General features: G+C 48.2%; 2 protein-coding genes across 8 annotated transcripts in view; one reads left to right on the forward strand and one right to left on the reverse strand.

Moving 5' to 3' along the window:
• Setd3 (SET domain containing 3, actin N3(tau)-histidine methyltransferase) overlaps nt 1-3,319 on the reverse strand; it is a 66,944-nt gene extending 63,625 nt beyond the window's left edge. Inside the window, exon 1 of the mRNA NM_001346470.1 lies at nt 3,162-3,319. The gene's annotated coding sequence lies outside the window, so the exon portion shown is untranslated. The remainder of the gene's footprint in view (nt 1-3,161) is intronic.
• Nucleotides 3,320-3,325: 6 nt separating this feature from the next.
• On the forward strand, nt 3,326-26,502 carry Ccnk (cyclin K). 7 transcript variants are annotated; one of them, XM_063262341.1, is made up of 14 exons: nt 3,579-3,635; nt 3,741-3,909; nt 4,830-4,954; nt 6,005-6,035; nt 10,277-10,524; nt 11,143-11,224; nt 12,736-12,867; nt 16,939-17,044; nt 17,595-17,652; nt 18,418-18,587; nt 18,881-19,170; nt 19,657-19,690; nt 22,448-22,522; nt 25,238-26,502. In XM_063262341.1, the coding sequence occupies exons 5-14, from the start codon at nt 10,328-10,330 to the stop codon at nt 25,861-25,863; spliced, it is 1,770 nt and encodes a 589-aa protein (XP_063118411.1). In that variant the 5' UTR covers nt 3,579-3,635; nt 3,741-3,909; nt 4,830-4,954; nt 6,005-6,035; nt 10,277-10,327; the 3' UTR covers nt 25,864-26,502. The 7 variants fall into 7 exon arrangements, with proteins under 7 accessions (XP_006240611.1, XP_063118409.1, XP_063118410.1 ...); XM_006240549.5 differs by lacking the exon at nt 4,830-4,954 and having other exon boundaries at nt 3,326-3,583; XM_063262340.1 differs by lacking the exon at nt 4,830-4,954 and having other exon boundaries at nt 3,576-3,635.
• The last annotated feature ends 42 nt before the right edge of the window (nt 26,503-26,544 follow it).

Genomic DNA, 26,544 nt, shown 5'->3' on the forward strand with positions numbered 1-26,544 from the left:
AAAAGAGAACTTTACTGTAATTAATAATCTCAAGTGGCTGAATACAAATCAGAACGAACTGGTGTCACTACAGCAGAAGTAAAAGGACACAACAGGAGCTGGGGATTTAGCTCAGTGGTAGAGCGCTTACCTAGGAAGCGCAAGGCCCTGGGTTCGGTCCCCAGCTCCGAAAAAAAGAACCAAAAAAAAAAAAAAAGGACACAACAATTCCAAATATCCTTCTCTAACAGAAAGTGACTCCAAACACAATAGTGAAAATCAGGAGCTAATTGAGAAAGCAAACACCTGGCCACAGCAACTCCCGAACTACGGGAACTATGTATCCACTGTGTGATGTTAAAATAATCTAGTTCTAATAAGTGGTTCTCTGCTCTTTAGAGCAGCAGGGCTTGCCTCTATTCCCAGGACTTTGGTCTAAGAGGAAGAAACACACTGAAATGTGTCTGCTGCAGGAAAATCACAGTGCTCTATAGCCAAGAGCAGGCCACCACTTCTAAAGACAGGGGACAGTCCAGCAAACTACACACAACAAACACAGTTACACTTCTAGCAGCTACTTCTGAGTCAAACTGAGACAGACTTTGTAACTAAAACAGTTCAGAAATTTGGAAAGCCTCAACCTGCTTGCAGAAGCCACAGTATATATATTTCCCTCACAGTTTTACCAACATTCCATCCACACAGTATCGGCTACCCTCCCTTTTCCAACGTTCCATTGCAGATTCAGCCACCAGCAGATGGAAATAGGTAAGAGGACAGATGGAAGTCCACCATTACCAAACCTCTTCTGCTGACCACTCCCTGGAGGACACAGTGTGACAACTATTCGCAGGGACCTTGTAATAAGTATTGGAATTAAGGCACAGACAACTCCAGCCTTGAGAGAGGTTAGTGTGCAAGTTAGATGCAAACACTTCCCCACTGCATATAAGGTCTGACGCATTAAGGGTGGGATAGGGACATCGTCTGTGGACTGGGGAGACTCTGCTAGAATTACTACAATCAAACCTACTCCATATGCTCCTGGTGCTACTTGGTTGAGCACTGTCATCTCTAAAATTCTCTTTTAGGTGGGATCAAGATTTAGAAGGTTGCTGACTGTTCACCAGTGCTGAGCATAAAAACAGTTTTCAAGTGGCTGACCTATAGAACATCAATCAAAAACTGAATATAACCTCCTCAGTTCCTTATTACCACGTGGCTTCTAAAAAATGGTTTAGCCATCTTTAAGTTTGGCCTAAACATGCATCACATAAGAAAGACAGTCAGTGACGTGTGCATGTGTGTGCTGAAGATGAAACTCAGGCCTTCTCACACAGTAAACAAACACTCTTAACACAGAGCTAGATCCCCAGCCAGACAGGTCTCTCACACCGTCCTGGCTAGCTTTGAGTCTAAGATCCTCCTGCCTCAGGCCCCTGAGTAGTGAGGGCTACTGTGCGCTTGTATGCTCTGTGGCAAGGCCCAGCTAACAGTATTTCAGTGAGAATTTTACTGGGCATTTATAAACAGAAAAGGAACAGAAACTCTCATTGGTAGAGCCCACATCAGCACAATGTTTGGATCTCCAAGTCCAGCATAGCTCGACTGAGATGTTTGCACAGTGAAAGAGGGGGAGAGCAGCAATCACTTCCCTCCGAGGGATCTAGAGTTGTGTATCCAGATATTAGTAAGATCTCTCGCAAGAGAAAGGAATGCACATCAGAAGAGGGTTGGGGGAATGAAGACCAAGGTTGTTTGGAGTCCCAGTAAGATTTTTTTTTTTCTCTGTAGCTTTTCAAAACTTGGCTTTGCAAACTATTTTCTTAAGCCCTAGAAAAATTCATTCCAAAATGGCTGGAATAACACCAAAGTATCAATCACAGCGCCCCATTGGCCCATTTATAAAGTGAGCCTCTACAGGTAGGAGCCCACATACCACATACACACTGTAGGTAATGTAATGGTTCCAGAGAGTCTAGACAAACTTTTTAACTGGGAGAGGTAATGTCCTATACTGTGTGTTTTAAAGGAGCATTCACTTAAAACTCCCCAAGACTATCACTGTTTAAAACTCATTAAAAAACAAAAAAAAAAACAAAAAAAAAAAACAACCCAGCATTGCTTTTGAAGGAAAAATGGGGACAGTATCACTTACATATGAAAAACCCACACTTTCAGTGTCAAATTCTGGTGTTAGTTTTTGTGTGTTTTCGAAAGGGTCTCCCTATGTAACTCTGGCAGGCCAGAAACTCATGATCCCCCGCCTCAGCCTTCCTAGATGCAGTTCTGTTACATCCATCACTAAAACCTCAAATCTTCTGAGGGTCTGCAAGGCAAAATGACTATCAGCATCCGGTTCAAGCGTGTTTACTTCGGTAACAACACCGTGTTCGTTTAGAAATGGATTACAGCATGCCCCAAGTCATCCTCAACGCGTGCACACTTCGGAAACGCACCAACGTCCTCTCCAGACACGACGCGGCGGGGGTGAGGCCCCTCGCAGTCAGTGGCGCACGTCACTAATCAGCTCCTTCTCCAGGAGTGGCAGCCAGGGAGAAGAGACAGAGTCGCATCCCCAGGCTGCAGCCGCGAGGAGGAAGAGTTGAAAATCGGAATGGCAAACTCCAAGAGCACTGAATGCTTCTCTCTCGAAGCGCGCTCGTCGCGTGTGGACCTCGGCCAGGGGCGCGTGGGAAGAAACATGACCTATTTTTCTACGCCTGCCTTTGCAAGCGGGCAGTGGAGGACAAGGCGCGGGGGCCGGGCTCCCGGTGGGCAACAGAAAGCTGCAGAGAGAGGCGCCTCGGCCCCAAGCCGCGTGCGCCCGCCGCCAGAGGAAGGAAACCAAGGCTGCAGCCCGCCACACGCAGTCCCAGCGCCCTGCGCGCGCTCCGGGCCCCGGCCGCACCCGAGGGCGGCGCCCAGGCCGCACCCAGGCCGCGCCCTGCACCTGCCGCCTGCCCCCGTCCCAGTGGCTGAGGGAAGCTACAGAAGCTCGCGAGTCCCCTCAGGACACAGGCCTGCCGGGCCTCGGAGCCCGCAGCCGCCCAGGCCCTGAGAGCTCAGCCGCGGCCGACCACTGGACCTCGGAGCCCGGCCGGCCTCACAGCGTCAGAAGCGGCGGAACCCTGTCCCCTCAGCCCGCGGGCCGCACGCGGGAGCTTGCCATCCGCACTCACCTGCCCGCTTTGCCTACGCGCAGCGGCGGCGCCACACTCCGGCCGGGACCCCACCGTCCGCCTCAACCAACCCCCAGGCGGCGGCGGTGGCGGCGGCGGCGGCGGCGGCGGCCGGACGGGAGGGGCGGGACGGCAGCCAGAGACAGCCCCGCCGCCCAGGCCCAACCCGGCTCCGCCCGCCCCTGGGCCCCGCCCACGGACTGCCGCCGCCGCCGTTCATTGGCCTGCACCTAACACGCCTCGGCGCGGCTCCGCCCCATCTCCCGCCCGCCCTCCAGCCAGGGTATTGCTCAGCCATTGGACATCAGCAACAGAGGCGGGACCATATTCGAGGATTCGATTGGTTAGATCTCGCCCACGATGAAGCTGTGATTGAACGACGGGGCTTTGGCCCCGCCTCCAGGCCGAAGTTCCGTTAACAGGTTCGGTTGCTCCCGAACTCCCTTTCGCCAATGGGGCGGGGCGGCTAGGAGGGTGTGTGCGAGCGTTTCCCCTCCCACTACGGACGTCTGTCCACAGGACCGCCGGGTGGGCGGAGAAGTGACTGTAGACTTGTTACTCTTTTTTTTTTTTTTTTAGCTTTACTCTCTTCTAATTGGTTGACAGCCACCTGATTTTCACCGCCCCCCCCAGTCGCTATTAACGTCTCGAGACGCAGGGTAATGACGTAGTTCCCCGACATTCCGCATCCAAGATGGCTGCTGTCAGGAAGGAGAGACGTCGCTAAGGGTTTTGCCTGAGGCGAGGGGTGAGTATCTAGCTGGCCGCAGGCAGCGCCGCCCACCTTCCGCGCACCTGGTGTTCGGAGTTGGGTATATTCCAGCTGCCTGGGTTCTCTGGGAGAGTCCGGCTTCCCAGATTCTACCACCCTCCTAATCCCTCATGCACGTTGAAATTAGCAGGCGACGCAGTGTTGGAGGCGAGGGAGCTTCGGAAGAGGGTCAGCAATTCTAGGGTGTACCACTAATGCTTAGAACTCACAGGAGGAAGCGGACCTCACAGGGGAAAGTGGTTGAGATTTGGGGGATTCCTAACAGGAGATGAAAAGGGTAGGGGGCTTACATGCACATAACGTGTCTCAGACTGACCCAGCCATCCCTACTTATCCACGGCTTGTGGATCCCACTGTTAATTTGGATCGAGACGTTGGAGAGTGTTCCATGACTCTCGGACCATGGAACAAAGGTAGGACCAGGAATGAAAAGGGGCTTCTTTAAAAAAAAAAAAAAGACAAGGTCTTCCTACATAACCCTGGCTGGTGTGTAGGTAAACTAGGCTGGCCTCCATCTGAAAGATATCCTCCTGTCTCTGCCTCCAGAGTGCTGGGGTTAAAATTAAAAAGGCATGTGCCATGAACCTTAGCTAAAGACTGGCTTTTTTCGGTTTTAAAGACAAACTTCACACTGGTGATATCTTGATATATGTTGTTTAAAGAATAATTGAGCAACACCTTGAAATTGTGGGTGTGCATTACATGTTTTTATGAGTGATTCCATGAAAGTGATTTCAAGCCCCAACACCCAGAACATTATATGACACTTAGTAAATTATATTGCTGAATGAATCATAATAGTTGGGTAATAGCCTTAGTAATGTTGATAAACATTTTGGTTAAAATTGTGTTGGCTGGGTGGTGGTGGTGATGGTGACTCACATCTTTAATCGCAGCACTTGGAGGCAGAGACAGGCAGATCTGCCTGAATTCAAGGCCAGCCTGGTATACAGAGGAAGTTTCAGGACAGCCAAGGCTACATGGAGAAGCAGAGTCTCAAAAACGAAAGGAGAGAGAAATTGTTAGTATTGCCAAAAATTCTTGTTTGCTAAATAATCAATGACAGGTCAGTAATTACCCATGATAAATAAAATTGGTTTTAGGTGTTTTCCTTTTTTGTAGGAATTTTTAAACAATAGCTAGTTAGGTTAAATCTAATTTGCATTCTTAAGAACAGATAAATTATAACATTTAGGTTATAGAATAATTTCAATGTTGTAACATAATTGTTCAGAGCTTTTGAGAAGTACTACAAATACAGTCAGTGATGGAGCTCTGTAATAGAGGCTAGTCCACGTCTAGAATCTTTTTAGAGTATAGGTCAGCTATCTCTTTGATGTAAGAACTGATTAATGATCAGTTTCTTCAGAAAGAAAAAGCTAAGTGAAACATTACATTTTTGTTAAAGGGTGAAACCGGGGCTAGAGAGATGGCTTGGCAGTTAAGAGTGCTTGCTGTTCTTTCAGAGCACATGAGTTTTGGTCCTGAATACCCATGATAGGCAGTTCCTGAAAACCTATAATCCCAGCCACAGAGAAATCTAGTTCCCACTACTCACACCTGAACACATGTGATATACACAGGCACATAAATACATATAAATGAAAAAAATCTTTCTAAAAATACATATAAAAAAAGAGGACTGGAAAGACAGCTTTGTAGATAAAGAATTTTCTATACAAACACAAAGACCAGAGTTCAGACCCCTAGCACTCATATAAAAAGCTAGGCCTTGTGGTGCACCTCTAACTGCAGTGCTGCGAGACAGGAGGATCCTGCTGCATCACTGACCAACCAGCCTGCCCATCTGGCACTGTTCTCCAGGTTCTGTGAGAAACCGAGTCCCAAAAAGTAAGATTGAGGAAGATGCTTATGTCATCCTCTGGCTTCTGTGTGAGCCTACACAGGAGACCACCCCTCACATCTGTGCATACACCAGAGTTTATTCCACTGTAATAGAAGGATGCTGCACATAAGTACGTTTAGATTTCGAGGCTCGTGTGTATCTTATGTAGGATGCACTTGAGCTGATTTGTGTTCATATTACTGACCCAGACTTATTGATTGGCAGGTTGATGTTGGCCTGAAAAAGATCTTCAGAGGTAAGCTATGGGGCTGTGGTCTTTTCCTACTCTGATGGATATTTGAATCAGGAAGAAAGTGTCTAAGAACCATGGTTCTTTCTTCTGGAGTAATACCTCAAAAACTAAGACTGTATCCTGGGAGCTGGAGAGATGGCTCAGTGGCTGCTCTTTAGAGGACCCAGCTTCAATTCTTAGCACCTATGTGGTTGCTCACAAATGTCTGTAACTCTAATCCCAGCAGATCTGACACCCACTTATGACCTCCATGGACACCAGGCATGCACATGGTACACAGATAATCATGCAAACAAAACACGCAATACCAAAAAAAAAAAATCACCTTTCAATGAAATGTAGTCATTAAAGAAAAGAAAAAGTGCTTACTGCTCTTGAAGAATATTAAAGTTTGGTTCCTAGCACCCAATTCAGGTGGCTCACAACCACCTGTGAACTCCAGCCACTGGCCTCTGCTGGCACCTGAGTATACCCCACAGACACTCCATAGTTGTGGTTTGAGAAATGGTGTCCTTTGACAGAGTCAGCAAGTCAGGCCTGTGTCTAATGGACTTGCTGACTCTGTGTGCTCTTTGCCGGCTCTTTGGCTCCATTAACTTGCGATTCTTAGTGATAAATTCTGGGACTAAGAAAGCATGTGACGTGGGTACTACAAAATTGTGAACTGTGACTGGATCATAGGTTAACAGCCAACCAGCAACCCCACTCTCTCATACACACACAAGGAAATTTTGAAATTAAATTAAAAACATACAATAAAGTAAGATAAGCCAGATTTTGTTTGTTGAAGCAAACAAAAAGAGCCAGGTATGTAGTGGCCCACACCTTTAGTCCTAATACTTGGGAGACAGAAACAGGTAGATCTCTGTGAGTTGGAGGCTAGTCTGGTCTACATAGTGAGTTCCAAAACATCCAGGGTTCTGTGGAGACTCTAGAAGGAAGAAAATTATGCAAGCTATGATGGTAGACAATTGTAATCCTAGCACTTGGAAAGCTGTAAACAGGAGGATTGTGAGTGCTGGGCCAGCCTGGGCTACCTAAGAGCCTCTTTTAGGAGCTACTTCCTCCCCCTTCTCCACCTTTTCCTCCTTAGGGAAAGTGCTTCCTTTTCATGTTGATGGATTTCTTTCTCCCTCCCCTCTTCCCTCTCCCCCTTGTCCTCTCCCCCTCCCTCTCCCTCTGTCTTCCCTTCCCTTCCCTTGGCCAGTCTGTGAAGTCCTAAAGGATCAGGGCAGCCCCGTGGCTGTCCTTGGGGATGATGAGTAGGAGAGGACTATGGTGAGGGTGGAGGTAGGCGGTGCCTAACTGGCAGTCAGTGGTGTCGCTCAGGTGTCCATGTCCTGATGGTCAGCAGTATTGCACTTTTCCCTTTGTATGTTAGGATTCTGTTTAGTGTTCTGATGTGTAAACCACTGCACACACATTAGGCTACTCGAGGAGTCCAGTCTAGTGTAAGGACTCCTGACCCCTAAGTGCTTACCTGACTCCCTTCCTGACTCACTGTTGTGTCAGAGAGAGCACCTTCATTACTTGTCTACCTCTGACAGCACTAACATAGGTGGCCGTATGCCTTGTTCACCGTGTGTTTGTACGTCAACCAAAGTTTAAGAATGTTGCATGGCACTTCCTCTGAAGTGCCTTGGTTGTGTGTTCCTTTGATTATAATATAGTAAAATTTCTTGTCCCTAAGAAATAACAGTAATTCTCTATTATCCTCTATACTCAGTCCATATTTTGAATTTCCCTAAAGGTTGAGATTTTCTTTTATAGCTTGATAAAAGCAGCGCCTCAGCATCTGCTCCAGGCTTGCACGCCACACTGTTTACCGTGCTCCCTCCTGACATTTGTTTTCTCATGATACTAACATTTTTAAGGAGCCCAAACCATGTGTCTTTTTTATTTTCGCTTTTTTTGGTTTTAGTGTTGTTTTGGTAAGACAAGATCTCTCTATGTAGTCCTAGAACTCACTGTGTAGACCGGGCTGGCCTCAGAGTCACAGAGATCTTCACCTCTGCCTCCTGAGTGCTGTCATTAAAGGTGCAAGCCAGCATGCCGACCTTCAGGTCATGTTTCCTATTGAGCACCCACCTTGTGCTGTTTAACTTGCTCTACCACTACCACCACTCACAGTGAGCAGAAGTCGGGTGCAAAGGCACGGTCAGATGTAGGTGTAGGGCAAGGATACAATGGAGGCAGACAGATGTACTGACTCAGTCCTGCATCCCGTCGTGCAGTGTACTGCAGCAAGTTCTTAGTTCTGCATGTGAGCATTTTAACATAGTTCATTTTTTAATAATAGCTATTATCAGTGCATATGGATCTATTTTATTTATAGATATAAGTGTGCATGTGTGTTCTTTATTTTACAGTCAACCCTTTTTTGAATTTTTATTTTTATTGGATTTCTGCATAAGTGTTTGCCGTCATATGTCTGTGCATCACATGCATGTAGTGCCCAAAGAGGCCAAAGAGTGCTTTGGATGTCTAGAACTGGAGTTAGGTGGTTGTGAAGCACTGTATGAGTGCTGGGATTTGAATCCCAGTCTTCTGGAAGAGCAGCTAGTGATCCTAACCACTGAGCCATCTCTCCAGACTCTTGTTTTTTTTTTTTTTTTTTTTTTAACGTTTGTGAGTTGTTCCTGTAAATGACCCTGCCATGAATAATTTTGCGCATATGCTTGCATGTTTGGAGTGGTGTCTTTAGGAAGATTCCTAGCAGTGGGATTGCTAGGTTTCTAAGAGCAAACATGTGTGTCCTTGTTGGATAATGCCAACTCCCTCTCTGTGATAGTTGTACCATTTTGTACTCAGACCAGCAACTTAGGAGACCCATCAGCTTTCCCCAGCCTTGCCAGCAGTAAATGGGTAAACTCGGATACTTGCCAGGTCAGGAGGTAAGAATGGTGTTTCAGTAGAATGGTTTCTGGGGCTGTCTTTGCTATGTTGCTAAGTCAGCAGTCAGTCCCATATTAGCATGTAAATTATGAACTCAAAACAGATGCATTCTCCAGCTGCTTAATTCTTCCTGCTGAGGGAATGATGAGATTCCCTTTAAAACAGCCAGGTGCCAGGAGCATAATCCTCTGCTCTACCGTGGGAGCTTTTCCACCAGAAATGAGACTAACCGTTAAGAAGCTAGGCCTCTAGATGTGATGATAGGCCTCTGGCCTGAGCCTGAAACTGGGTTTTTGCTTACTTCATTGCCTGATTCTACCACCTTGCTTGGAACTCTTCCACTGGCAGGGTAGAAGTGTTTCTTCTGAGCCACTTTACAAGGCATTGACTTGTGGTGGCCTGGGTAAGCACATGGCTTCCATTTTCTGTCAACCAAGGGCTGAGTGGGAGAGAAACAAAGAAGATCTGCAGGAGATGTTTCCTCATGGACCTCTTCGGCCCTACTCTCCACAGGCCAGAGATTTATGTAGGTGTGAGTTACACCATCCTGTGACATTCATAAGTGTGATGGTTTGCATATGCTTGGCCCAGGGAGTGGCACTATTAGAAGGTGTGGCCTTGTTGGAGAACCATCTCTCTGTGGGTGTGGGCTTGAAGACCCTCCTCATAGCTGCCTGAGGATGCTCAGTCTGTTCCTGGCTTCCTTCCAGTAAAAATGTAGAACTCTCAGCTCCTCCTGCACCATGCCTGCCTGGATGCCGCCATACTCCCACCTTGATGATAATGGACTGAACCTCTGAACCTGTTAGCCAGCCCCAATCAAATGTCCTTTATAAAACTTGCATTGGTCGAGGTGTCTGTTCACAGCAATAAAACCCTAACTAAGACAATAAGCAAAAACCAAGTAAAGCAAAAGCAGGGAAATCTGACCAGTAGGTGCAAATGGTAGATGTGGAACATGACTTAGGGTGTCAGACAGGCCCAGGTTGTCCTGCAAAATAGAATCTACAGCAGCAGCAGAGGCTGCATGGCACTGAGGAAAAGCAAAAAGCATGTGGAGTGAGTAGACTTAAGCTTCCTGCAAAATTGTGTTTAGTTTGGCCCTGTAGACGTCAGGATGTGGAATGCTGTCCTAAGCTACCACTAGCTCAGGTTTATCAGTGCTGGAGTCAGCTGGGATGTGCATCACATGGGCTTTGGAGCAGATGCTCTGAACGTCTAACTAGCAATCGGTAGCATGTTGGGGGATGAGGGGTCCTGCATCAGCCAGGGCTGTGGTTATGGATGATTTATAATTAGAATTAATAATGTGGCGCCCTTTACAGTTTTGCATCTTTTCGTTCTCTTAGGATTATAGCATTCTAGAGACCCATTGGGGAAGAACAAGTCTACGTCAATAAATGAAGGAGAACAAAGAAAATTCAAGCCCGTCAGTCACATCAGCAAACCTGGACCACACAAAACCATGTTGGTACTGGGATAAGAAGGACTTGGCGCATACACCCTCACAACTTGAAGGACTCGATCCAGCCACTGAGGCCCGGTACCGCCGAGAGGGGGCTCGCTTCATCTTTGATGTGGGCACACGTTTGGGGTTGTATCCTGAATCTCTGTGGGATTTGTTGTGATTAAAGTCTCCATCACCAAGAGTTAGATTAGCAACTGGAGATAAGTGTGCGGTCATTTATCTGCATTAGCACAGGTTTTAAGTACCTTTGAGGTAGAAGTTGTCCAGTTGGCTATTCAGGGATCTTCCTGTCTCTGGTTTATTATTTAACTGTGTATGTTCAGTTATTGAGGAAATAACCACATCGGGAGAAAACTAGCCCCATTGAAATCACAGCTTAAGCTGGCTATTGGCACCAACAACAGCAGGAGCTACAGTGGTGGTGGTGATGGCAGTGCCCACACCCTTAATCCCAGCGCTCAGGAGGTGGAGGCAAGCCAATCTCTTAAGTTTGAAGCCTGAAGCCTGGTGTTTTACAGAGTGAGTTCCAGGACAGCCAAGGCTACACAGAGAAACCCTGGGGGTGTCGGGAGGGGGATCAGAGCTCAAGTTTGGCAGGACTCATTTTGACACTAGAATTTAGATGCCTAAGATTTCTGTTTACTAGATAGCTGGGTTTCTTGATGTTGTCTGTTTTTATTGCTTTTCTGAATTAGCTAAAAACATATTTGTAGCCATTCCTAGCTAAAGCCTTAACCAAAACGACAGACACTATGACACCCTGGCAACTGGAATCATTTATTTTCACCGATTCTATATGTTCCATTCCTTCAAACAATTCCCAAGATACGTAAGTAAATTTTGCTATGCTGCTCTCTCCACTCCCTGGAGATACTAGCCAGTGGGTCTCATCTCATTTCCCAGAAAGTGCCTGTTCTTATGTGGTACATGCTAGACATAAACTTCATTTTGAATTGTGCTGTTTCTACTAACCTTGTTGAAATCTTTTTTTTTCTGAGACAGTATGGACAACGGTCTTATTATAATTTATATAACAGTTTACTTAGTTTTTATCTTTCCCAACATAATACTTGGGTTTAAGTAAGGACATAACTGAGTTGTACAGACAGGGCTATGATACTCAAGGGGAATATTGTTATTTCTAGGAAGCTGCCCATGCAAGGAAGAGTGTGCTAGGAGAAAGCTGTTTCTAATGCTCAGGGGCTGAGATGGGCTAGGAGAGCAGTCTAAAAGAAATGGCTTAAGCAGATGCAGAAGGAAGCATACAGTGTAATGACCAGCCAGTCAGGAACTCCACTTGGCTTGCAAGGAGTGCATGCTGTTCTTACAGAGTACCCCACTTCAATTCCCAGCACCTGTAATTCCAGTTTCAGGAAATATGTCTCCCTCTTCTGGCTTTCAAGAGCACCTGCGTGCATGTGTTGTACATACAGACATGCAGGCAGAATACTGACACATGGAAACTAAGAGTCGTGTTTTTAAAAGACCCGGGTGGAAAGGTGAGCGGAGTCTGACCTTTAATACCTGAGTGAGCTGCTGACACCTGTTTCCTTGATGGCTTGTGAAAGTCTCAAAGGAGGCAGTGTCAGGGTCGACTTTAGCCACTGTCAGAGTGTCTAACCTCCAGTGCAATCGGAATTGTATGACAAGCATGCTATGTAGATTTAAAGGGACCTGGAAGCAACTGGAAGGACTCTGGCTTGGTCCTTTGTTGCTGTAACAGAAAACTTTAGACTAAGTAATTTATAGCAAAAACATAATTCCTGTCAGTCCTGGAAGTTGGAAGTCCAAGGTACTTAGGTACCTTTGGTAGTGATAAGGAGGTGCAGACTCCTTCAAGCCTCTTTCAGAAGGATAGTAATCCTTTGTAGGGATTAGTTTCATTATGTAAATTGGGGAGCAAAGTGGGGTCCACACATTAGATCATAGCAAGAAGAACAGGAAGTGTAGACTAACAGATTGAACCTGCTGTTTGTAGAGCAGGGTGAGGAATTGACCCCAGGACTTCATTCCTTTGGCTCTTTTCTTTGTTTTATGGCAGTTACCATAGAAAAGCCATTTTTCTCCATTTTGTTGCAAGTGAAGGCTCAACCCTAGGGTGCCGTACATCTCAGGCAAGTGCTACACCAGTGAAGCACATGCCTGCCCACAGCCTGAAGACCGAATTTAAACTGGTGTACGAAGCCCCTCAGTCTTAGGGATGTAACGTTGAGTGTTAGGATAGCTGCAAGTGAGCTGAAGAAGGGAGCTGAGGCCTGGCTGGCTAACTAAGGGTCAGCACGCTCCTGTGCTCTCCCGTGGGGTCTGCTAACCACTGAGAACCACTTGTTCTTCTTTCAGGTGACAGGAGCCTGTTGTCTCTTTCTGGCTGGGAAAGTAGAGGAAACACCAAAAAAGTGTAAAGATATCATCAAAACGGCTCGTAGTTTATTAAATGATGTCCAGTTTGGCCAGTTTGGAGATGACCCAAAGGTAAGAACTCTAACTTCCTGCCTTCAGATCTCACCACCTGCTAGCAAGGTTCTACTGTGCCTGCTGGTTCTTGGTTCCTAAGAGGGGCCTTATGGAGAAGCCCCCTGGCTTTCTAAGGGGAGGTCTTATGACCTAGGCTTGCCCATGAATTCCTGATGTTTCTGGACAGCACCCGAGGGAATGGCAGCACATCCCTGATGGCTTGTTGGTGGCTTAAGAGGTGCACTGTTGGCATTTGCTTCTTTGTTCATTTTGCATTTGTTTCACATGGATGCCTGTAGAGGTCAGAAGACACGTTGAGAGAGTTGGTTCTTTCTCTCCATACTGGAATACTGGGATTGAAACCCAGATGGTCAGGCTTAGAAGAAGGAACCTTAACCTGCTGAGTCGTCTGACCACTGTGTTTTTGCTTCCTAAGAATCTGGAAAGAACCATGTTTGTGACAATTTCAGCTCTCCACAGACGGTGCTGGTCAAGCTCTCTCTGTCTTGTCCTCTCCTAGCCCTGCCAGTTTCAGTAAAAGATGTTACATCTTTATTGAATAACAGTGCCACTTCCTGGATAAGTGGCAGTTTTCCTCTACCTCCACCCCACCTAGTGCCCCTGTCTCATCCTCACAGCACTTGCTAATCACCTTCATAATATTGCCATTACTTGGAATTACTCTTTTCTAAAGTGTTTTGGTCTTGTTTTTTATTAGAGCCAGGGTCTAGCCATGCATGATTTTAAAGCCCTGATCTTCCAAGTTCAGCCTACCTACCAAGTGTTGGAATTATAGGCATGGACCACAATGGCCAGCCGACGATTTTATTGGTTTTTAGATCAATTTTAGCCTCACAGCCAGATCAAGAGAATGTACCAAGAGTTATGTGTCCCTTCCTCACTGCATATAGCTTCTCCTACTGTCAGCATTGACAGTGGAACTTTTGTTAGAGTTGACACATCCTCACCACCCAATCCAGTATTCGAGTTTCAAGCATTGGTTTTATAGGTATCCATTATCATAATATGATACTATATACTTGCTTGGTCCTGAAAACCCTCTGTGCTCTGCTGGTTTGGCCTGCTGTCCCTTTTAATGGCTAACTACTACTGACTCTACTGTTTTTCCCATTCTCCATAATGACAGAGTAGGAGCCATACAAGTAGCCAATTTAGGTTTCCTTTCACTTACCACTTTGAGTTTAATTTTTTGTTCATTACATAGATTTTTATCAAATAACCATGCTGATAACCTTTTCCCCTCCAAAGCTTTATTAAGAGCATGCAGGCAGAGACTGTGTCTGTCTGGTTGAAGACATGTATGATGCTTATTGAATAAAGGACAAATTAATGTTATAGGAGAAACTCAAAATCCTAGTTTAAACAATGCTGACACCATTCATGGCCTTTTTTTCCAAGTCGTGTGTATTTATTAGGGTATGGTAAGGGTCAGTGTGTGTCACAGTGCGTGGGTAGAGGCCAGTCAGACTCAGTCAGACTCAGGCTGTTGGGCACCCTCACCCACTGAGCTGTCTCATAGGAACTGTCTTCTCTTTTCCCAAAGGACTAGGGTCCAGAATACTCATCTGCGCATTGTAGTTACAACTAACACTAATGCTTGTAAGGGTTGTCACTGTGGATCATCCTGACCTGAATGACCTGAATTTAATTATATATACTACCTTGTGTAGAAACATTTGAACATAATTGAAACTTACATGAACAAGAGTCAAATGCAATTTTTAAAGAACATGCCCATGAATAGTGTTTTCCATGTCCATGGATGACATTATTTCTGTGGAATGAGATTGTATGTCCTTGGCTTGACCAGCCATGCTAGTCCTGTGGTCAAGCCAGGCCTTGGCCACAGAGCACGCAGTCCTTGCAACTAAGGTGGGTTAGGGCTGGTTAGGGAGTCACACAGCTCTTGGGCCACTTTGAGGCAAAAGGTTCATGAACAGCAGCTAGTGTGTGCTGTTCTGGGGTGCCGCAGAGAGGGGCTCCCCTTTACCCTCAGTACCATAAATAGGAAAAGGCCCGAGTGAGCAGTGCTGCCTCTTCGTGTCTGTCAGAGATGGAAGACATTTCCCTGTGCAGAGTTGAAGCAGTTGTTTAGGCAGTGTAAGTACTCAGGAAACGTGAAAGGGTGAGCTGGAGACTTTCTGTGCTAGCCTCGATTTACCTGGTGCTCCCAGCGATCCTAACCTTTTACATAGTCAGTAGGATGCTTGTTTCAACCTTTATCTTAACCACTAGACATAAAACACTTTGCAGAACAGGGTGTTGTCTTTGCTGTAGTAGGTTGTACAAAGGACTGGCAGGCTAGATTTTAATTCCAAAATCATTTACCTAATCACGAACTGCTGCAAAAGATCATTTAAGATGCTGTGAGAGAGAGCAATCTACCCAGAGGCACAGACAAACAATAGCTGAGGAAAGCTTCCCCAAAGAACAGTGCTAGCAGGAAAACCTGTAATTACCTCATTAATTGAGTATCTGAAACGCATAAGGAGAGTGGGTCTGGGGCTCTCTGTTAGATTAGACCATGGCCCAGAAGCCATTGGCATACTTGGTAAAGATGATTTCTACATTTAGAGGCCATGCTGATGCCGCTGGGAATAGACATTGATGATCCTAATGGGCAAGAAAAGGAGGTTTTACTCCAGCGTCTAAGTCCCTAAAATGTCAGGAAGCTTGCATGAGAAAGCACAGGGACACTAGGGTAGAAAACGGCAGACTTGCCATGTGATAAGGAGTGCTAAGAGCAAAAGGATCTTCTCATTCTGTGACCTAATGCTCCAGGGTGAGACCCACAGAGCTGTCTCTCTCCCCAGCGTTCATGTACTTGTGGAATCATTAGTGATGGGAGATTTTCAGCCCTTAACATTTGCCAAACAAGCTTCCTCTCTAATCCTACAGCACCTGTCAGTGCTAGGCGTCGTCATCATCATCATCATCATCATCGGGCTGTATGATGGTTGACTTCAGGAAGTGCTGTGTAAGGACACTCGCTGAGTAGAGCACAAAGAATGGAGACTATGCACAGCAATAAAACTCTGTAAGAGTGAGTCTTAGAGAAAACAGAACACCTGAAACTGTTCAAAGCTGAAACTACTTCAGCAGAATGTTCACAGCAGATCCTTTAAAGTTGGAGAAGTCTCCTGAAACTCTCCCTTGGATATGGTACAACAGGAGGAGAGCTCGGTGAATGAACAAAGAAAGAGTTGAGGTGGCATTTCAGACAGAGTGGTCACTAGTCAGCATATTTTAGGGATGAGTGGATGGATCTTGGAAATGAACCAGCCTGTGCACAAGTGCAGCTCCTGAGTTGGGAGGCCATTTGTTTCCTCTCATGCTGGCATCCAGGAGAAAGTCCTGGGGTACTGGTTGAGCTGGCATTGAGGATCATACCTACACTGGGAGTCTGACAGAAGAGATCACTGTGTGACACCAGCCTGGCTACTAAGTGAGTTCCAAGTCCGCCTGAGCGGACTCAAAAATTCCAAACAAAAGTGGAACCGCCGAGAAAGCTCAGTGGATAAGGGTGCTTACTGTGCAAGTCTCAGGACCTGAATTCAACACCCAAACCTATGTAAAGACGCTGACACAGAACCACAGCTCTCCGCTTGTTCTCTAATCTCCAAACACCACGGCATACGTTCATATGATAGACTCGATGAATTTAAAACTCAGAATTTAAAGGTCTGGTTTTCGGGGTTGGGGATTTAGCTCAGTGGTAGAGCGCTTGCCTAGGAAGCGCAAGGCCCTGGGTTCGGTCCCCAGCTCCGAAAAATAGAACCAAAAAAAAAAAAAAGGTCTGGTTTTCAAAGATGGCTTGTATATTTGCCACAATAATGCCTCTAAAGGGTTTTGTTTTGCTTCTTGCTTTTTTTTGGTTTTGTTTTGTTTTTTAGGTTGTCTCTGGCTAGTTTGTGTACCTGTTTGTGGGTGTTTTAGATTACTAACACCCACCATGTAACAGACTGAATGGCGGTGGGGAGGAGCAAAAGACACCTGCTAAGGTAGAACTAAGAGCAGGCAGAGAGCCCTGTGGTCATGATCAGTTCTTCCAACACTTGCTGTTCACAGGAAGAAGTCATGGTGCTGGAGAGGATCCTACTGCAGACCATAAAGTTCGACTTACAAGTAGAGCATCCGTACCAGTTCCTGCTCAAATACGCCAAGCAGCTGAAAGGTAACGAGGGGTGGGGTGTGGTCACATTGCTGTCTGTAGTGCTAGGAATGGAACCGAAAACGCTCTCCTCTGCCGAGCCAGTGCTCTGCTTCTGAAGCACAGCCCATGGTTCTACAAAGCCTTGCCATTCTGCACTCCGGTCTCTTCACTTGACAGGACTTGGATTATGTTTCTCAAAAGAGGGAAACAGAGTTCTGTGTCTCGTGGCTCACCCAGCCATGGCTCACGCAGACAGTGCAGCCGTGAATGCTTTTCCTTTATGCAGAAACAGGTTCTGTCATCCTGTTGCCAAGTGATAGGAGAAGGGAAATGAGTCAGGATTTTAAATAGACTAATAAAATTAGCCTCGGAGCCACGTTTCCCATAAATGGTGGTCCAGGATAGGTCACGTAAAGAGTGCAAAGAGGCAGGATGTCATTTGATGTCATCTTCTATACAAAAACTCTTTGCTGTGCAGACACACAATAGATTTTTAGTAACTACTTGTCACTCCTGTGAATTATTTTTTCTACTATTCCCATTAATTTGCCTTTTCCTCCCCCATTTCTAGGTGATAAAAACAAAATTCAGAAGTTGGTTCAAATGGCATGGACATTTGTAAATGACAGGTATATGTGTTGATATGTTGCTTGAATTCATGTTTTAAATGGCTCAAGTATATGGATCATGTAGTTCAAACCTCTCAGCTCTGAGTAGCAGAAACTGACTTGCCCAGAGCTGACTCCAAGTCATCTGCTTCTCCACGTGGGTCTCTCCCACCTGTTGCTTCAACATGACATGAGGGGGAGATGAAGACTATGTAATGAGTGGACGCTGGGTGGCTCGGGCTGTTTGTTTCCTGTGATGATTTCATAGCTTCAAATGTCCTTAGTGAGCCAGGGACGGGCTGCTAACAGCTGCACTCCATGGCCTACAGAGAAGCATCTGGAATCTGACTTATAGACCTTGAGCAACCATGGGGTTCATCTGCAGACAGAACACTGTCTGGGTTGTCAGCAGCTAGAAAGAGGGTGCGGCCTGCTCTCATCCGTCACCCTGCAGCAGTTTCTGAAATGTGCTGCGGTTCCTCTCTTTAAAAAGCAAGTCAGGAACCATGGCTTACAGCAGCTCATTTGGGAACCTAAAAACTTCCTTTTTTTTTTTTTTTTTTTTTTGAGCTGAGGACCGAACCCAGGGCCTTGCGCTTCCTAGGCAAGCGCTCTACCACTGAGCTAAATCCCCAACCCAAAACTTCCTCTTTTAATATGTCATATGTTTGAAGTTAAGCAAACTGACCAGCAGCTAACTCTGACATATGATTTCTGTGTGTTGTTTTGGTCAAGAATGATAGCTTTCACAATACAAACCGTCACTTTCTTTCCCTGTTGATCCAGTCTCTGCACCACCCTGTCACTGCAGTGGGAGCCAGAAATCATAGCTGTTGCAGTAATGTATCTTGCGGGACGTTTGTGCAAATTTGAAATACAAGAGTGGACCTCCAAGCCCATGTACAGGAGATGGTGGGAACAATTTGTTCAAGATGTCCCTGTTGACGTTCTGGAAGGTACCTGGCATGCCAAGCTTCCTTTTAAGAATGTTGGTGTTGAGTTGATTTTCCCCTGTGGGAAGTCTTAAGAGTGGACTTTCCCAGACCAGTTGCTGGCCTGGTTTTTCAGCAACATCTTTGTTATCTAATATGGTTTTCCTTTGTCTGCACTTGGAGCAAAACCGGGGTGAATGTTAAAATATTAAAATCACTGCCCCTTAGTTCTTGTAAGAGTTAGAGGTGATTCCTCACTAGGTGAGATTTGGTTAAAAATGTTGATTTGTGGTAAGTATAATGTTGCTGTCATTTAGACATCTGCCACCAAATCCTGGACCTTTATTCACAAGGGAAACAACAGATGCCTCACCACACCCCTCATCAGCTGCAGCAGCCCCCATCTCTTCAGCCCACACCACAAGTGCCCCCGGTGCCACAGGCACAGCCATCCCAAGGTTCTGAAGCAGCGCAGCCGCAGCAGAAGGATGCACAGCAGCAGCAGCAGCAGCAGCAGCAGCAGCAGCAGCAGCAGCAGCAGCAAGCACAACAGCCCAAGAAACCATCCCCTCAGCCCAGTCCTCCGCGACAGGCCAAGCGTGCCGTGGTGAGTGGGCTTGTGGTTGGCAGCATCGCACTTTTAAGGGGTTCTATGAACACCCAAAGTAAGAGTCGGACCCACCGAAATTTAGTCAGACTGTCCACCCAGGAGCCAGGAAGTAAGCTAGGAGACACTGCCCTTCTGCTGCAGCCTCCCTGCCTCTCCTAGCACAGTGGCCTCTCAACCTGGTGGGACCTGGTCTTGTGTGTGGCCTGAGTTCTTGTAAAGTTGGTGGTGGAGCACCATCTTGTGCATGGCAGCAGTCTGACTTGGGGGGAAGCCATTTGTTCCAGAACTCCCACCAGAAGCTCCAGGCTTCACAATCACCGAGGGCCTGAAGGCTCCTAGGGCATGGGAGGGAGCAGAGGTGACCTCCTAGGAGCCGTGGTGTGCCTTTTGTCGGGTGCTGAGCTCTGCCACTGCCACTGTCTCCTCACCCACACTCGGCTCCTCTCCTCGGCTCCGCTCACAGCTGCACTTCCTTTCCTGCAGGTGGTGTCTCCCAAGGAAGAGAACAAAGCCACAGGTAAGCAGGCTTCAGACTCACCTGTCCCTGTAGACGTTCACGTGCAGATCAACCTAACTCTAGAGCCCATGACTACCCTTGTCTGCCAGCAACGGTGCTGTCTCTGCTCCTCACCAGACTGTATTTTTAGATTGTATTTTGACAAAGGTGTCAGCAAGTGGAGACGTTGCTGGCAGTAAAAATATGTGCTTAGAAATCCTGTGCACGTTAGTCACGAGGCAGTGACTTTTGCATTAAGTCCATCCTCGAAGACAAGAGTGAAGGGCCAGAGAGCCTGTCGGCATCCAGTGGACACAGGCTGCTGCCTCACATGCCAGCTACTTAAGAAAGACAAAGCACTTTTTAATGTTGGTGGCTTTGTTTTCTCACAAGTTACTTAATGTACTTTAATGCCAGGAATAGGCAGGAAGTAGAATTCGAAGGACTCCAGATAAGCAAATGAGAACTGCCTGTGTCAGTCTCCTGAGCTTGGCGAGTCATGGTGTGTCTTCACTTGTTTCTGTTGCTTATGCGAAGGTCTCACTGAATTATTCATAAAACTATTGTGAGATCTTCAAGTTAATGCTGTATTTTTCTCAGCCTCTCTGGGAGAATGATGAGTTCAGTGCGGGTGAATGGATTTTGGCTCCAGTAACAAACATTGGGTATATATGAGACAGTGTGGACTGTGATCCATGTCACATGGGTGTGCAGGCACGATGAGCAGATGTGGTTCTGTGAGACAGAGAAGCTGCCCCAGTGACCTGGGAGGAAGGAGCTGCCTCTGAACAGCCAGAGCACTGAGGCGGAATGGTACGGGGGAAAGAACTGCAAGTGGGACCAGAGTGGAAATAGCACCCTCGCTAAGGGTTCAAAGTATGGGTTTGTTGTCCCAAGATGGGTCAGAGACCAGATCACAGAGGTCGCATGGAGAATCAGACTGTGTGGAATTGTTGGCAGCTGTTGATGACGTTCATGCAGATCCCTTATTTGCAGTCAGCCCCTGACAGTCGACTGAGGAATGGGTTAGGAATGGAAAGATACTTGACACACCTTGGCAATGGCCATCAGAGCAGACAGTGGAGATCTGGGATGCGCTGTTGATGTGGGAGCTCCTCATGCTATACAACTTGTCACAGCAGCCACCGAGGCCAGCCCAGTCCTTGGGCTGTCATCCTAGGGACTGTCAGCACAAAATCACCACATTGTCAGGGCTGTTGTTGGTTACTTCTGCTTTTGCTTTTTGTTGTTTTGTTTTGAGACAGGATCTCACTCGGTAGCTCTTCCTGGCCTGGAACTCACTATGTAGACCAGGCTAGCCTAAATCTCACAGAGGTCCACCTGCCTCTGCCTCCCAAGTGCAGTAAGAGAGAACATAGAGTTATGCACAGGATTTTAGATTGAGTGTTGAAATAAAGTGTTGGTACGTCGTGTTAAATGAGATAGAAGAATGGCCTGTACGTTTTCACTTGGTGGCTAGAAAGGTGTGGCTTTCACACAGCTGTGAGGCAGCTGTCATAGAGGCAGCTTTAGACACAGCTGTGAGGCAGCTGTCATAGAGGCAGCTTTAGACACAGCTGTGAGGCAGCTGTCATAGAGGCAGCTTTAGACACAGCTGTGAGGCAGCTGTCATAGAGGCAGCTTTAGACACAGCTGTGAGGCAGCTGTCATAGAGGCAGCTTTAGACACAGCTGTGAGGCAGCTGTCATAGAGGCAGCTTTAGACACAGCTGTGAGGCAGCTGTCATAGAGGCAGCTTTAGACACAGCTGTGAGGCAGCTGTCATAGAAGCAGCTTGAGTTGTCCTGGTTGTGGGAGGAGGAAGATGGGATTGATGCCAGTTAACAGTTGGGGAGATGAGATCAAGAACGACACTGACTTGAGGGTCCAGGGGCACAGTGTGTAGTCGGGGTTGTGGCTCTAGAGAGCCGGGGTCTAGAAGTTGAGTTCCTTGTGCAAGCTGAGCCTGCTGCCCCAGCCCTCTGGAGGTGGTATCTGAGGACCATCCTGGGGCTGCATAGTGAACCATGTCTAAAGCTAAGGAAGGAGCGCACCCGTACCACAGAGAGTGTCGGTCCCTGGGCTGAGGAAGGAGAGGAGGGGTGAAGGCCTATCTGGGCCTGAATCCAGCCAGTGTTGGAGACCTGTGAACATGGTCGACAGTGTGGGAAGAAACCCAGAGAAGGACCAGGGCCAAGCTGTTCTATAGCTCCAGGACAGAAGCCCCACAGAAACAAACAGGATGGAGCTCAAGGTCAGCCGAGCTTCCTGCTGCTCCAGGTCTAGTGACCTGGCACTTATGGGAACTGGTGGTACAGCACCTGCCTAAGGCAGTGCCACTGCCTAAACCTGGACTGGTGCTGTCCAACTTGGGAGCTTTCCCCGCTGCTCACACGCCTGCAGACCTCCCCGTCCGTCCACAGTGCCAACAGACCACAGGCTGAGAAAGCAGACTTAAGGACTGTTTGTGTCACCAGGGGACGGGTGACATGATACTGCAGTGCGTGGCTTGCCTGCATTCTGAGCCCTCACTACTGTTCACGCTGTTGAAGGACTTGCGACAGCGGTGTGCTGACAAAGCAGTCAGCTGACCGTGTCTGGAGAGGTGTCTGAGCTGTGCTGTAGCTCTTAGCAGGATTAGTGCGTTCACCGTGGCCTGCTGCTGCTGCTGCTTGTGTGCTGCCTTGCTCGTGTCTGCTCTTTTTCTCCAAAGAACTCTGCGGTATGATTCAGATATATGAGACGGTGTGAGTGACGTTTAATCCCCCTTTCCTTGTAGAACCACCACCACCACCTAAAATTCCCAAACTTGAGGCTGCTCACCCACCATTGCCTCCAGCACACCCGCCTCCAGGTATGTGCCTTCCGACACTACTTGCCGGGGCTTTTGGGACCTTCTGCTAGAGAGATGACTTGGAGGGGTCTGCAGAGTAGCTGTATGCAAGGAGCCTTTAAACTTAGGCTTCACACCTAGGTGTGTGTAGATGGTGAAAACTGCAGAGTCAGCATAGCTGACCAGCTGCAGCCAGAAACACCCACAGAATTGCATGAGGTAAATGCATGTTAGAGAAAACACTAACGGCCGAGAAATGTTGATCCTGCCTGGACAGAGGTGCTCTCATGCTGCAGGCTCTGACCTGCATCCTGTTGGCAGGATGGCGGCCTTTATGGTATTATGGAGGCCTTTATGGTGTTATGAAGAGTAAGCGATTGTCAGTCCCTGGAGGGTAACGAAGTACACAGAGTTCTCAGCAGTGCTGAGACTGGAAACTTCCCACACAGCCTTCTTTCCCTGTCTTCCTCGTCAGAAACTGGCTTAGGAGAGCAGGGGTGTTCAGGGGCGCGGCACCTCTGACAGTTGGCTGTTCTGACTCGGGGTTGCTGCGCATGCCTACCTCCAGCTATGGCGCTTGTGCCTGTAGCAGACGCCTGCTGAGCAACTTCCTGTCCACGTGTGGTCACAGAAGCATAAGTTCTGGAATGCGTCCTGTGTGAAGCACAATCGCAAATCCCCATTTAAAAGGCACAGCATCTCAATGAGTGGCCCACGAGGCTGGGCTCAGCTTGGGTGGGACGCGGTCCATGTAGGAGCCCAAGGTAGCATGTTGTTCTTGCCTGTGCTCAAGTTGAGACAGAAGCTACTCTAGGTGCCTCAGGTTTGATCCCTACCCTGCAGAGCACAAGAACTCCTGCTCGGTTGGCTGCAGAGCATCCTAGGACTACAGTACCTGGGAGCCAGAGAGCTCCAGAGGGCCTGGGTGGAGACAGCATTGCCTGGCGACCCTTCTCTCCTGTAGGGAGATGCGGCAGGCAGCAAGAGACTAGTGGGCTGGGCTGTGGGTGGGCTGGGCTGGGGGGCTCCTCACACAGGGTCGCTGGGGTTCTGTGGCCGCTGTCTCTGTAAGATTAGAGGAGTGTTCAGTGCTGGAGAGCAGCAGGGCTCTGTGACCTAAAGAAACGCTGAAGTCAACAGTCAGGCTTGGGGGACATTGGGGGCCTTTGTGGCAGCAACAGACACAGGTGAGACACCTGCTCCAGCACAGTACAGGGGCAAATCCTGTGGGACCTGGATGAGCAGAGCCAAGGATTACGGTACTCAGGGTTGGTTGGTTGGTTTTTTGTTTTGGGGGTTTTTTGGATTTTGTTTTTTTCTGTGTGGCCTAGGCTACACACAACCCTTCTTGGTCAGTCTCTCGTACGTACTCTTGGGATCACAGGAAGGCACCAGCTACACCTGACCCAGGAGTCCCTTTGTCAAAGCTGGATAAGCATATTGAGAGCCCAGGTGGTGGGGGTGACATGGGAGCAGTTGAAGGTTACACTGGGGTGCACGCATCTCACTTGGCTTCTGGAATGAGCGGGCATTTGTCTGCCCGGACTTGAAGTAGATTCTTTGCAGGTGCGTCTGACCATCTGTTGGGGAGGAGGGTGGCTGTTGATCCCCCAGTCGAGGCCCTCTGGCATCTGTTGCCAAGCCAACCTTCAGTTTACCTTCAACTTGGAGAGAACGGTATAGCAGGCACCAGTTCTAGGCCATGGGCAAAGCAATGTTCCCCTCACTGTCCAGTGCCCTGCCCAGTTAGGACCCAGCAGCAGTCCCTCACACAGGGCTCCCTGAGGAGCTAGAAATGCTCGTCACTACCTCACTTCCCTTTAGGAGGTGTCTGGAGCCAGCAGGTTTCTCCTGTGATTGGTGTCCTTCCGAACAGCTTTATGAAGGAAGGGACACTGTAGTTTATGTGCTTTGCCTGCGTGTGTGTCTGTAAGACGTACATGCCTGGTTCCCATATATGTTAGAAGAGGGCATTGGACTCCCTGGAACTGGAGTTAGACAGTTGTGAGCTGCTGTGGGTGCTGGGATCTGGATCCTCTGCAAGAGCAGCCAGTGCTCCTAACTCCTAAGCCGTTTCTGCAGCCCAGGACACAATTTTTGAGTGCATGTGTGATAGTGATTTGGGGGAGGGGTCAGAGGTCTAACCATGACCCGGGGATCACAAGCCAAAGCCTACAATTAGTTTGAGGGGAGTGGAACCTTTAGTTATGAGCCATGGGCAGATCTGTGGTCTGGCGTAGACACAGGATTTGAGATGACAGTGGGCTGATCTTTCTCCTGTTAGTAAATAGAGACAGAAAGGCCACATTTGTGGAGTGCTGGTTTCTGTTTGATTTTAATGTCATCTCTGTCGTTTGAGAGACGCAGACTGGTCGAAAGCCCCCACCCACCTGTATGTGCTAGGAGAGGTGACCTGGGCTGAGCCTGCTTGTGCTTTGTGCGCCCAGCAGTTGGGGGAGAGGACTCAACACCACTGGGGACAGTACAGAAAGAAAGCCTATACCCATTACTGGATGGGTCTCAGGCAGGAACTAAGGACTTACTGGGGCCACAGAGGTAGAGGCTATTCCTCGCTCTGCTATCATGGCCTTGGGAGGTAGCCGTACCTCACCTAGTGCCCATGAAGTTAGGCTGCCAGGGGTAACTAACAGCTGCTTGGTCCTCTTGGTACCAGGGTTTGCTAGCAGCAGCTGTACCGTTCACCCCGCTAAGCACTGACGTCTCTTTCTTCTACAGACCGGAAGCTTCCCCTTGCTCCTGCCTTAGGTGAGGCTGAACCGACTGGCCCTGTGGAAACAAGTGACCTCCCTAAAGTCCAGATTCCTCCCCCAGCCCACCCGGCCCCTGTGCACCAGCCCCCACCACTGCCACATCGGCCTCCACCCCCGCCGCCCTCCAGCTACATGACTGGGATGTCTACCACCAGCTCCTACATGTCAGGAGAGGGCTACCAGAGCCTGCAGTCCATGATGAAAACAGAGGGGCCCTCCTATGGCGCCCTTCCCCCAGCCTATGGCCCACCTGCTCACCTAACATACCATCCCCATGTCTACCCCCCCAACCCACCTCCACCTCCTGTTCCTCCACCCCCAGCCTCCTTCCCTCCACCAACCATCCCTCCCCCTACCCCAGGCTACCCTCCACCTCCCCCTACCTACAACCCCAATTTTCCACCCCCGCCCCCACGCCTTCCTCCAACTCATGCAGTCCCTCCTCACCCTCCTCCAGGCTTGGGTTTGCCACCAGCCAGCTACCCACCTCCAGCTGTCCCTCCTGGGGGGCAACCCCCTGTTCCCCCACCCATCCCTCCACCTGGCATGCCGCCTGTTGGGGGACTAGGGCGGGCAGCCTGGATGAGATAGCGGCACCCCCCCCCCTTTTTTTTTCTTTTAACCATTTTCCAAACAACTTGAAGAGTAGATTGAGGGGCAGCAGCAGGGTACCTTGTATATGCTAGACAGTTGCAGTGTGGAAGGGCTGGGCCCTGGGGTGAGCTGTGTGCCCTGGGCAGTGCCTGTTGTGATCACATCCAGTCTCAGCTACACTCGCTGTCCTGCGCTGGGTTACTTCACGAGTGAGAATGTTAAGTGCCACATTGGCTCAGTTAATAGCTTCAGTGAGGAGTGACGAACCCTCTAGAAATCAGTGCCTAATTCTCCTGGGAACCATTGGTATCCATGTCCTATCTGCAGTCCAGCTGCTGTCCCTCTATTCTGTGGCTTCTCTCTGTGGCCCCTAGTAGGTGAGGTGAGTCCCCATAGAGCTTGTAACTGTCCTCTATTGTCACCTGGGGGGGCTGCCTTGCTGGGTGGCTGTCTCTTTCCCTCCAGGGAGAAAGGCGGTGTGTACTTGGAAAATAATGTGTGTTTACATCTCTTTGCAAAGTCCTGTACATAGAGAGATATTTTTTAAAGCGTGAATGTAACAACATACTGTGAATTCCATCTCGGTTACAAAGGAGAGTCCTTCAGTTACCTAAATAAAGTCAGTTCTGAAACTACCATTTGTGTGTGACCTGAGCAGAGTCTCTCAACCTCAGTTGT

The sequence above is a fragment of the Rattus norvegicus genome, chromosome 6 (genome assembly GCF_036323735.1).
Source record: "Rattus norvegicus strain BN/NHsdMcwi chromosome 6, GRCr8, whole genome shotgun sequence".
Lineage (NCBI taxonomy): Eukaryota > Metazoa > Chordata > Mammalia > Rodentia > Muridae > Rattus > Rattus norvegicus.

What these genes read in the sequence shown, in the direction of transcription:
- Ccnk (XM_006240549.5), top strand. Translation starts at nt 10,328, where the DNA reads ATGAAGGAGAACAAAGAAAATTCAAGCCCGTCAGTCACATCAGCAAAC. An exon ending in ATACGCCAAGCAGCTGAAAG is followed by an intron (nt 17,045 to 17,594) that starts GTAACGAGGGGT and finishes CCCCATTTCTAG; the next exon opens with GTGATAAAAACAAAATTCAG. An exon ending in GACAGGCCAAGCGTGCCGTG is followed by an intron (nt 19,171 to 19,656) that starts GTGAGTGGGCTT and finishes CCTTTCCTGCAG; the next exon opens with GTGGTGTCTCCCAAGGAAGA.